At 44.3% G+C, this 12,325-nt stretch overlaps 1 protein-coding gene across 2 annotated transcripts in view; it reads right to left on the bottom strand.

The window, feature by feature from the left end:
- Positions 1–12,325, bottom strand: part of LOC147663529 (large ribosomal subunit protein mL66-like) — a 213,029-nt gene that overhangs the window by 166,256 nt on the left and 34,448 nt on the right. Inside the window, exon 3 of one of the 2 annotated variants that reach the window (XM_086950384.1) lies at positions 9,992–10,105. The exons of the other annotated variant lie outside the window; for it this stretch is intronic. Coding sequence (XP_086806510.1) covers positions 9,992–10,105 — 114 coding nt within the window. The remainder of the gene's footprint in view (positions 1–9,991; positions 10,106–12,325) is intronic. 2 annotated transcript variants of the gene reach the window in all.

The following is a 12,325-nucleotide window of genomic DNA, read 5'->3' as shown; positions in this document are numbered from 1 at the left end:
CAAGATCAGTAGTACTACTGCCCCTTGCTGGTAAAAAGGAGAACAGAGTTGTATCTATCGACCTGGTAAAACCACAAGCATGTGGCCTATAAATCAACAGTAGGCCCAGTGGACTCCCGAGAAACAACAGAATACCCAAACTTGCAACAATCCAAGAGGTTCAAACTGAAAGACTAATCACATTCGATCAGCCTGCAGTGCACAGAGAAGGACTATGCAATAATGCCATGGAACTCGTGCCTCTTGAGACACAGATTGAAACAGTTCGTCAAGAAACACCAGTCTACAATAATGTGGCATCAGAAAGTGCTACCGAAAGACAGATTGAAAGAACAATCCCAACAATTGACAGAACTGCCTCTGGTTATTTCATCGACTTCGACAACTTTTCCGAGGTTCAAAGTAAGAAAGATTTGATTTGATTGATTTGAAAGAAATGTATAATGCGCAAAACAATAACCCGCAGGTATCAAGGCGCCTAACAATAACAATACCATCAGAAAAAGGAAACAGACATCGTTACACATAGGCTTGCAGAAAGAGGCGAGTTTTAAGGGCACTTCGGAATTTCTGTAGGGAAGGTAGGGACCTAAGATCCAAAGGAAGATCATTCCACCATTTGGGGGCTAGGGTAGAGAAGGCCCTGCCACCCCACTTGGCTCTTTGTATGCGGGGAACTGTCAGGAGCGATTTCCCGGAGGAACGCAAGTTCCTTCCGGGAATGTAATGGGAGATGATGGAACCAACTCCCATAACGCTGTTTTTTGCAATGGCTCTATAGGTCATGCATAGAACTTTGAACCGCACTCGGTGTTCTACCGGTAGCCAGTGCAGCGTTTTCCTGGCCAACGTGGCCGAGGAGCGTCTGGGAGCATCCAGAACAAATCTGGCTGTGGCATTCTGAACTACCTGTAAGCGCTGCAGGAGGCTCCTATTTAGCCCCGCATACAGCGCATTACAGTAGTCCAGACGTGAGCCAATGAGTGCGACTGCTACTTGCTTTCTGGACTGTAAAGAGAGGTATTTCCTGATCCTTCGCAGGGTGTGAATTAAGCCCCAACAGGTGGAGATGGTTCTACTCACCTGCCTGCCCATATCCAGGGCAGGGTCTATCATCACCCCAAGATTCTTAGCAGATGTTGTGGGGGAAGGACACTCTCCTAGCGAGTCAGGCCACCAGTTGGCTGACCAGATGTTCTCTTTCCCTCCAAACACCATCACCTCAGTCTTCTCCCCATTCAGTTTGAGAGAGTTCTGGATCATCCAATGACCAACCGCCTCCATACAAGATCTAAACTTGGAGGCAGTTTGTACATCTGAATGGGGAAGAGAGACGAGTATTTGGGTGTCATCTGCGTAAGAGACTACCTCCATCCCGAAAGATCTTGTTAGTCTGGCTAGTGGGGTCACGTAGATGTTGAAAAGGGTCAGACTAAGGGCCGACCCTTGTGGGACCCGCACAGCACTGGTCGGGATGGAGATAGGAACTCCCCCAGCTTGACCCCGAAGTGATGCCAGAAACAAAAATGACTTTTAAAGAAAAAGCAACTGAACTCTTTCATCAACTGAAGGAAATCTACCTTATTTCCCCATGGTTAGAGTTCTGGTTCGGTCTAGGTGTATTTTTCCTCCTGCTTTGGCTCATCATGGTACTTTGTTTGGGAAAATTCATTGAGGGAAAATATAGTACAATGGACACAGCAAGTCAGAACATCAACCTAGTCCTCAAACCACACAGATCATCCCACGTGAAGAAAATAGAACTGTCAACAGTAAATGTCACAGCCATTCCAATACCCGGTGGGGTAGTATGGGAGAAAACTGACTATGAGATCTATGGTCCGGTCGAGATCCTGAAGTATCCTCATCAACTGAAGGTTTCCTTAAGTGACTTTGCAAAACCTAGTACATTCTCTGATGATTGGGACTTTAACAGTATTAATGACATGATGTCTGATTTAGTAATGTCAGCTAGATTCACAGAACATGATTATTTACAAGGTTCGTCTAGTTATGAACAGTTGTTCTGTTATACACATTATGGCGATCATTATTTGCATAAATCTGCACAGCCTAGAAATGTTTTTAAGTATAATCAATGGGAACATTGTGCTACACCACCTAAAAGCAGTTCTAAAATATTCTTTGAGAAATTCAAGTACTTCTCAGGGTTTAACACCAGTGATGCAGAAACGTTTTATTACAAACTGTTAGATAAAACAGGAATGAAAACAATGCTGACAAATACTAAATTAATATATTCAGAAGCATTTTATGAAAAAATGATGACATTCGGTTTTGATTATTGGAAAAATAACATTGAAACAAAAACCATTTGGGGTACGAAAGATTGGCAGGTACAAGGCCTAGAAGCACTATTCAGAACCTGCATGATACCAGAACAAATGATGTTTTTAAATGACACAATTCACCAAACATCCTGTCTTGGCCTAGCTAAGATCAAAGACCTAAACAAACCGTCTATTCCAAAACCAATACCTGAAAATGCAACTACAGATATTGAGATAGACGTAACTAAAATTTTACATTTTAACAGAACACCTCCTGATTGGAAAAAGTGGTTAATCTGGCCTACTGACACAAACAACTGTCAAGATAGATTCCTGAACAAAACACAGGGGTTACAAATGACCAGACAAGACCCTAGATACTCCCAGAGACAACATCCAGGGATAGTAACAACATACAGTGTAGGGAAACTCTGCCTAGAATGGCTAGGATCATCCACACTGGCTGAAATTAAGCAACACTTATCTTTACTTAAGGATGGTGCTGATTTGCGCAATTTTATTATGGGACCACGCAACCGCGTCAAAAGCGTTTCATAGCGGCCAGCATCTATGCTGCGTACAACGAGGCTTGGAAAGTCACACAAATTGAAACAGCAGAAAAAATACGAGAAATTGATTGTATTAATTTGGAAAAATCACTTTCTGTAGTGGACAATGGGTTAATGACTCTGTCCTCCAGAATATATTTGTTGGACAATATTGTATCCTCTGCCTTTGATATAATAGACAGAGACTTGCTAATGTTACAGCATGGCCAGTCACAATTACGTTCTATTGTACAATTAGGCTGGACGCTGCAAAATCTTCATTCAGGCTATGTGCCTTGGCGTTTAATCAACACAACGTCATTATTTTCCATTTTTAACCTTACTGATAAACAAATCAGCTTGGCACAGAAAGGAGCAGACTATACAATCCTGAGCATCGAAAAACTTGAGAGATTACCATTGACAATGTCAGAAAGTCCTGTCATTGAATGGATAATACACGGAATTATCACTATTCCGATAACAATTTTCCGATTTAAAAAGTGCCTTGAATACATACCTACTGGCCAGTATGAACGATTGGGTAAAGGATATGTTAAGTCAGCATGGAAATTACCATACACACATTCATGCTATAGTGACAGCGACAAAAATTTATTTCTTAGTGGTGAAAACTGTAAACGTTCACTAAGCGGTATACTTTTGTGCCAGGGTATTAATTTACACGGAGCCTGTGAAGGTAATTCTAACAACCTTTCATGCCACCAGCTTGTCACACCTGCAACGCAGATAGAGCCCTTCTTTATGCAACTCGCGAATGGGAGTTACATTCTAAGAATGGATCACAGATGTTGAGGCCTTGTGCCAGGAAAAGCCTATCTCGTAAGCGTAACTTCCATGGTCAAATGCTGTATGCAAGCATTGTTCCCGAGCGGGCCTGGAGACATAGAGACTCCCATCTGGCCTCGTCTGCATTTCTCTTCTATACGAATTGATACTTTAAGCAAAATGAAGTATGTGCTTTTGCAGACAACAGTGCCCATCACGTCATCAAAAGACGTATGATCTCCTAGTTGCAAGGACAGCTACGGAGGTTCATGACCTTTTATCAACAAATTGCCCAGTGCATTTCTTAGAAATGTTGAGCCAACTCCTTAACATGTCTAGTGCCACAGGCATCCCAGGCATATTTAAGACGATTTTTACGGGACTGCTAACACCATTTCAAGCAATTCTGGGAATCATTCCAAATTTTGTCCACTCTGTTTTTGGCGGCATACCCATATTTTTGGGACTTGTAGCAGGGATTTTATTTTTGACCCTCCTGCTTCGTTATGGCAAGCCACAACTCAGACATGACTCCTATGGGAATGGAAGAAACAATCCTAGCAGTGCGCTACCGGGACAGAATAACTAGAGTCCTTGGATTGGCCAGGCTGAGTGATCTAAACATGACCTGGTTCCTTTCATTCAGACCGATATGGCACAATTGCATCTTACCTGTACTACGATGTATGCTATGCGGAGATGAGTGCGTGTTGGACACCTGTCTTTCACTTCCATCAGCAGTACCAATGGATATCGATACTTTGCTAAGTCCGATAACGGCTCACGCATTGTGTTGTCCCCAGCGGCTACCAATCCTGATGACGGCATTCGTTGAGACTCCTGTGCTACGACTAGGTGGTAACAGTGGAGCGAGTGACAAAAGCAACATCACCCAGGTACGACGTTCTGTGAGCATTGCTGATCCAGCCTTTGATGACAGCAATCATTCTCACACCTGCCAAGTTACAGCACTATCGAATTTGGTCGAACTGTCACCTGATTTTGTAGACCAATTCTTTGAGAGCCTGTCTGATATGATGTTCTCACCCGAACAGAAACAATAACTTTAGAGAAGCATTCCGACACACAGCGGTCCCATGAACTCTGAATTCGGCCTTCAGTTTTGAACAACAAAAACTGCTAAAAGCGTTGGAACTCTATTTTCCCCGTTCAAGCAATAATTCTTTTGAATTGAACACTTTTTAATATTCACCTTTTCTGGCACGAAAAATTCTTTGCTTAAAGTGGAACTATTCATAGAGAACAGAAGCTTCTACTTCTATTTCTATTTCTATATACCTCTAGAGACATAATAACTTTACACCAGCCTCTAGCACATTTTACTGCAATGCATTTATATGTGATGAAATTATCTCGCCCTTCTTCTGTATTCAGAGATATTTCATGTGTAGTTCTTTTTGCATAATCGTTCATTGATTTCATATGCTATAATTTTTGAATGATTTCTCTGCTTCAAAAACGTACAGTACCTAAATTTTCACATATTACAAATACGCCTATTTCAAATGCATATATGTATTTTGGGGTGGGCAATGTTACACATGCATCTTATTGCTCTAGTTTTAGTAATTTGATGGACATGAATTCGTGGAGTGGGTGTAGCATTCTAATCTAGGACCCTGATCGATACTGTGACCTTATGCCCCTATTCGGCTATAAATCCATTTATTCCCTATATTGGCATAACCGTTCAAGTGCAATATTCATAAACTCGTCTCTGGCCTCACACGAACAGAGCCACATTTCAGAATCGCTTTCTCTGCCACTTCCTTTGCAACCAATTAGTGCAATGACATAGCAGAAGCTATTATCTAAGATTCCTAGATTAACACTCAGAGTTCTTCAACAAGATAAAAACTCAGCAACCTGGAAATCCCCGCTTGCTATGTTTTGATTAGTAATAGAACTTTAATGAGTACTGATAGACGATCACTTCCTAGTGACATCTTTATTGACGTCTTATGTCCAAAAACTTACGTCAAACAAGGCACCTTTCAGGTATAAATATTACCAACGTTGCCTTAAGCAAATGCTAGCTGCCTCAATGCCATCGCTGCTGAAGATGCTGCTGTTATGCTGATGATACCATAGCTGCTATCGCTACTGCTATCGCTGCTAACTAGCGAACGATGGTGTGGTGAACCTAGCAGCTGAACAGCCGTCCCCTGCAAGAGCCCTGCAGATGCAAGCTGCCCACGGACGCTGCCCCTCCTCCTCTTCCTCGACGCGCTGAGAGAGGCACTGTCTTTTCTCCTGCAGAGAAATCCAGCTCCGGCTTTTCTAGTCTACCCTTGCGGGTGACTGGGATATCGACCCCCTGAAGGAGATACCAGACCTCCATCATTCTATTCCAGAGGTATGGTGTTGACTAAACCCTTAGAGAGAATTATTGAAGCAAACCTTGGCAAAACCAACTTAACTTAAAGCTACTTACTTACTCTCCTCCCAAGTATTAGGCTTAGGTCAGGTACACTGGGGTAGGCGTAGTTAGAAGCACCAGTTGAGTATTTTAGCCTAATGTATATATGAATGTATATATGTTTTATTCATTTTAAACCATTGTATGGCTAAGAAACCATATCAATGCTTTTACAGTATTATTTCGCAATACTCATCTTACTGTACGTACTTTTTATAATAACAAGTCTTGCAATTGTGGCAATTCATTTCTCTTGTACGAGAAGAAAGACTGTTCAATAAATGTTACCCTTTATTGAAAACGCCCGTCTCTCTATTCTCTACATATTGTGAAACTAAACTGCACAACCACTGACTGAGTAAAATAACTGTCTATTGTTCACACGACCCTAGAGATTGACTCTTGATCTGAGGAGCAAAGTTGTCATGTTGCATGGTTGTTGGAAAACTGAATCCCTTCTTGTCTGTACCAGGGAAGCTGATCACTTCCTATTCAGTCAAGAAAGTTTCCAGTGACCTCTGAGCTAGTTGGTAACAAACCCAATTAAGTTTAGCATAGTCAGTGGAGGCCTGGAAGATCCGCACTTCTACGTCGATACTACTTCCTATGCGCAGGGCCTATTGGGAAAATAGGAACTACACTACAGCTTCACATGCCTTTCAGAGTTTAGCCTAAGACTGCTTTGTCCACGTTACTGTGAGAAGTTGGCCCGATATGCAGCGTTCGCTATTCTAGCGACCGCTATGTATCGTTCCAAACGACCCTTATGGTGATTGGTTGTAAGTCAACCTATAGACCAGCTATCCTAGTAGCGTGGATACGAGCAGTCTAAGGCTAAAGACTCGAGAGGGCGCGTTAAGCCAGCTGTTTACCACACATGTACCCCTTGAACACCAAGTGAAAGGACACCACACAAGTGTTATGAAAATAAACAGTATATTTATTAAGAATCACAACAGCCCTGTACTCTTTATGAGGACAGGGTACTAAGCACAAACCAAATCTCTTATGAAAATACTTCAAGTGCACAATTAAAACAAGTGTCCGAGGACACGGAAAGTTTAAGGTCTCGGGCGGACCCGATAAGGCAAGTCGGAAGCGAGGGACTCGGGACCCTAGAGTAAAGAGGCTATGCAGGCACCGAAATGCCGAGTTACCTAGCCACGAGGGCTGCGGCTGCACAAGTCTTACAGGCGTCGGGGTCTTCGCTGACGAGCCAGGAGCCGGAAGAAAAGGAGTTGCTGGCCGGCGACCAGTGATGAATAGTTTGTAGAGATCCAAGCCTGGATCAGAGATTGATGATACCTGAAAGCAGAGGGGACCAAGTTCGTACTACTAGCCAGTAGTCAGAGGGTACCAGGAAGGCACCGGTTGGCCGTCACCTCGGCCAGGTGAGTGGGCGACGCTAGGCTCTGCAGTCTCACGGACCAGGAGGCGTTGTCGGCGACCAGGATGGAGGTGCGAGCTGTCCCACGAAGGATGATGCTGTCGGCGTCGCTGGGCCCAGGATGGGGCAACAAGCCTTGGCAGGTCTCAGGGCCACGTGGTGGGCCTAAGATGGCGTCGTGAGTGGACCACGAGGGCCCGGGGTGCTTCTCGCAAAGATGGAAGCAAGGGCCAGTCTGGAGCAACCAGACCAGCAGTGTTGATTGTCGGATGTCGTCACAGAAGGGCACAAGCCAGCGGCTAGTGACCAGACAACGTGCTGAGCAGCGAGCAGAAGAGCCCCACGCAGATCGTGGAGATGCTGGGAGACTGCACTTCGGTGCTGGAGCGGCTCAGGGTCGGGGCTTCTCGGACCCCAGAGCACTCACCAGAGAATTGCTTCGATGGTCGTGCTGGTTAAGAGCGTGCAGGTTCTGATGATGGCCGGTCCCTCGAGGTCTCGTCGCACCCACAGATCACAGCTGAGCTGCTGACGTGGGTAGAGGTCAGAGGTGCCAGGGAAGCCGGTTCTCGTCGAGCTGGGCCGTCGGATTCCTTGAGGAAGGACTTACAGCAAACCGCAGAGTTCTTAGATGGTGCCCGCTGATGCAGGGTGACTACTCCTTAGTCACAAGGGAGAAATCTTGAGAAGAGTCTCGAAGTCCTTTCGTAGAAAGTATTCTTGATTCAAAGATGATCTAATTTGGAAGGGTCCCCGCTCCGGCCTTTATTCTAAAGAAAGGGGTGGGTACATGACTAGGTCCTGCCCTAAGGGTGGGACCAGGAAGGGGGGTAGTTACACCCCTCTCCCCTGCCGGACTTTCCCCAGGCCAGGGCTGGTGCCCCTGGAACTGGTTCTAACCGGCAGATGCGTAGTGAGCACCGGGGTGCCACTCCGCAGTCACCTTCTCGCAAAAGCCCTACCTACCCAGAATACACAAACCCTGTCTGGGACGGTGCGAACACCGCCCTCGACAGGAAACCCTTTGTCCAAGCTCTCCTCGCTGGAAGGACTCCCAGCAGCAGGAGGTCAGACTCGTGTCTGTGGTGGCAGCATCCATTTTGTGGAGCTGAGGCTTTAGTTAACTTTAACCGGGGTTCACAGTTACGTACATGTCGTGTCCCTCTAGAAGGGCGGAATACTAACCTCGTCGCCAGAGTTGGTGAGAGGGCAGCATCCCGATTCGTATGACACCTTACTCGACATGTCTTGATAACGCGACACCGAAGTTACCGATGTGGTACGCGTTATCATGGAACAGCCATTGGGTCTTGATTCCGCAAGCTGCAACCGGGCTCGGCTCGGGCCAGAACCTAGTTCACACGGGCCCACGCACTCTGCCTTCAGGATTGTCAAGGCCTGCCATAGGAGTGACTGATAGGAACTCGGGTGTCCATTGTATGGTTAGATATAGAGCTACTATACCTAAAGCAAAGGGTGATTACACGACTTTGCCCCAGCTGTCACGCAGCCAGTTGTGTCAAATTTAGGAGGCCAGCCAGGGGTGGCATAATACATGCTGCAGCCCCTGGCGGCCCTGGGTACACCAATGCCCTGCGTTACGGGGTCTGATAAGGTGGCCCAGTACCAATTGGTAAATGCACCTAGGGTACATATCGTAATTTAGAAAGAGAACAGCCAGGCTGTGGGTCTGATTGGCAGGCCCACAGCCAGAGAAAGTCGTAAACCAGTGAAACAAAAGCAAAAAATCTGGGTGATCATAGGATTGCAGACCCTACTCTCCTACAGTTACCACTAGGATAACTGGTCTATAAGGTTGACTTACAACCGATCATCATAAGAGTTGCTTGGCATGGTACAAAGTGATCACTAGAACTAGTGAGCATTATATACCAGGCCAACCTCTCACAGTATGGATGAAATTAGTTCTGTTGTGAAGGTAGGATGTGATCCAGTCAAGAGCATTCCCCTCTATTCTTTCTATTCTGGCTTCGGAGAGTCCTTGTACTAGAGTGCCATGGTCAAAAGCGTCAAAGGCGGCTGAACGGTCGAAGAGAAGTAGTGCAGCAACCCTGTTGCATTCAACTGTTTTCTTAATGAGGGAAGATTCTGTGCCTTTTCCGGGAAGGAATCCTATTTGGAAGTCTGAAAGTATGAAATCATCTTCAATGAATTGTGACATCTTGGTGAATGCTCCTCTTTGTAACAGTTTGCCCAGGAAAGATAAATTTGTAATGGGTCTGTAGTTGTCGGGGTTAAGAGGGTCCAGGTTTCTTTTCTTTAGCAACTGAAACTCAAAGCCCAGTTGGCTTAAATCCATTATAAATTATCTTGATAGTATTGCTCCCTCCGAATAGCCGGGGACCATGGTTCGCAACAGAGACGCACTGATCATATTAAAAGAAATTCGATCTAGGTGGATATTGTTATTTAAATATCGGTGATATTTTTATAAAAGGTCTGAACATTTTTTTTTTTTAAAGTTAAAATATACAAACTCAGGTGCTGTATAAAGCATAACTCTGGAAATGCTTACTGTGTAGTTGTACTTGTGTTTCAAATTCCAGCGGCAGATCGGACACTGTCCAGCGGGATTTGGGGGAAGAACGCTGGCAGTGGACTTCAACTCTTCAATCAATTTTCCTTCAATCTAAAATGATGAAAAAAAGGAACAACATTGCAGAGTAGGTCAGTTTCAAACACAAGCATTAAAAAAAAAATGCTCCTCAGTGGCAAACAGGGCCTGAGTGGGGTGAAAAAAAGATGAGATGAGGTGGTCTCTAGCCCTCATGTGCATGCCACCACAGCAGCTTTGAGCATGCCTTTCTGACTGATATTTGACATATTTACAAAGAAGGAAGGCAGGCACAGTATAATTCTAGCCAGACTGTTATTTATTTGTTCCCATTTGCTTTTTTTATTTTTGTAGAACTACTTAGGATGCTTTTTTTATAAATGCAAATCAACAGTAAACTATAAACAGCAATGTTGAAAAAGGGGGGCAGGGCAGGGATGTCGACACCAGCCAATTTGGGTTACAGAAAGGATAACAAGTCCACAACAATGAAAATATTCATAAAAAAATACTGTTTCAAACTTCTCTAGTGCCATTCATTGCAGGTCAAGACAAAAAAGTGCACAGCTTTCGGTATCCAAACCTGGCACGTGACTAATGTTAAATGGCTTGTGAGTTTCACTAGCCACAGTGGCTGTTTGTAGGCAGGAGTTCTCAAATCTATTGGTGGAAAAAACATGTATAAAAAGTTTTTGTGCCTACAAATTTAGACTTGTAAGGGGTCCCCAGGATGAAGTATTCAAGCCCTGTTGTAGAAGAGTAATTACGTTTTATACAATTAGGGTTTTGCTCTGGCACAGGAACTATTTTATCCCTATGAAACCTTGCAGCTAAGACATAAGCCTTATAGGTATTTCAGTAATTAAAAGCTCAGTTAGACTTTAACAGACTCTCCATGTTCCCCTGTGTAATGTGTTGGACATTGTCTGACAATCAAGTGACCTAGCCTATTAGAGAATTGCTTATTATGTTGTAGACAAAGATGGCCTATCAGAGTGGAGGGAAACTTGAGAAAGTAAAAAAAAAAAGGAGGGAAACAGCATACTTCTTGGCCCTTTGGTGTTGTGTAGTTCCTAGAACCCTTCAGGACCTGCGCGTTTTGGATGACCAAAACTGAGGGCTCGGTGTGCAGACAGACTCTGGTCACCCCCACAGGATGAGTCACCCGTTAGACCTGCTAGCTCTACAGTGCCACTATCACCCCTCTGTACTATACAGTGTGGTATGTAGTTTCTGGCAACCACTGAACATTACAACATGGATTCCTCAGGTATCGTGGAAACAATATGGTATCTTTCGCTCAGTCACTCGTGCTTGCTTTTCTCAGAATACATAGAATGGCGATTGGAACGGTTTCAATAATGATTTAATGGTCAAGTGTCAGTCTAGTATGAAACACGTTAGCTGCGACAATCAAAAGACAGGAGCAGACAAATGCAATCGCTAGTACCAATATCGTAAAAAGTAGATACATTTCTACCATAGTACTAATAAGATAAATAAATGCATATTTCTACATAAAACAATAGCATTGGCGTACTCCTACAATGCGTATCCTACCTAACTGTGCCTAGCCTAGAGGTGTAGGTGAAGCAGGTACGTGTAAGTGCTAGGACATGTTCTAATTGAGCCTAATGGAGCCAAGAATTCCCCGGGGAAGTGCTAACCCCTCACCTGATGGTTCTGAATCAAGGACCCCGTCTTTGCGTCGAGGATGGCACCCCGCAAGGGATGTCAGATCTCCGCTTGTCGAAGGATCATCCTGCAGTGTCTCGGTCCAGCCTGGAAGGAATATTTCCTCTGACTTTGTAAGGCGTAGTGAGTCTTTTATACTAAAGTGGTAAATCCTGGGTTTTTCTAGAATCAATATGTTATGAAAACATTTGCTAATCCTGTGCTAATACTTTTCTAAACAAACATGAGTACATGCAGCTGGCTGTTGGCCATGAATGAATAAAGTGGTGACCCTTGTACAGAATAAATCTACTGTGCCTGGGGACATGTTTTGTGAACGTCCGGTACAGGGATTAAGATATGGTACCACAAGCCTGATGTAGGAGAGACAGAAGTCAGCTAATGGGTAAAAAGTCACCTGTTATGGTCCCATCCACATGACTTATGTCATGTGGATGGGACGCAATATATGCAATTGGTATATACATGATTGGAACTAACCCAAGGGACATGACATTAGGATTTTGTGATGTTATTGACTGGGAGAACTGTACATCTGGTATAGTTGTTCATCATATTTGGACTGCAAAGACCAGGTGGAGTTCAAGTCGACAGCTTAGA

Source organism: Lissotriton vulgaris, unplaced genomic scaffold, assembly GCF_964263255.1.
Source record: "Lissotriton vulgaris unplaced genomic scaffold, aLisVul1.2 SCAFFOLD_2155, whole genome shotgun sequence".
NCBI lineage: Eukaryota > Metazoa > Chordata > Amphibia > Caudata > Salamandridae > Lissotriton > Lissotriton vulgaris.
This window is presented reverse-complemented; position numbering and strand designations above follow the sequence as displayed.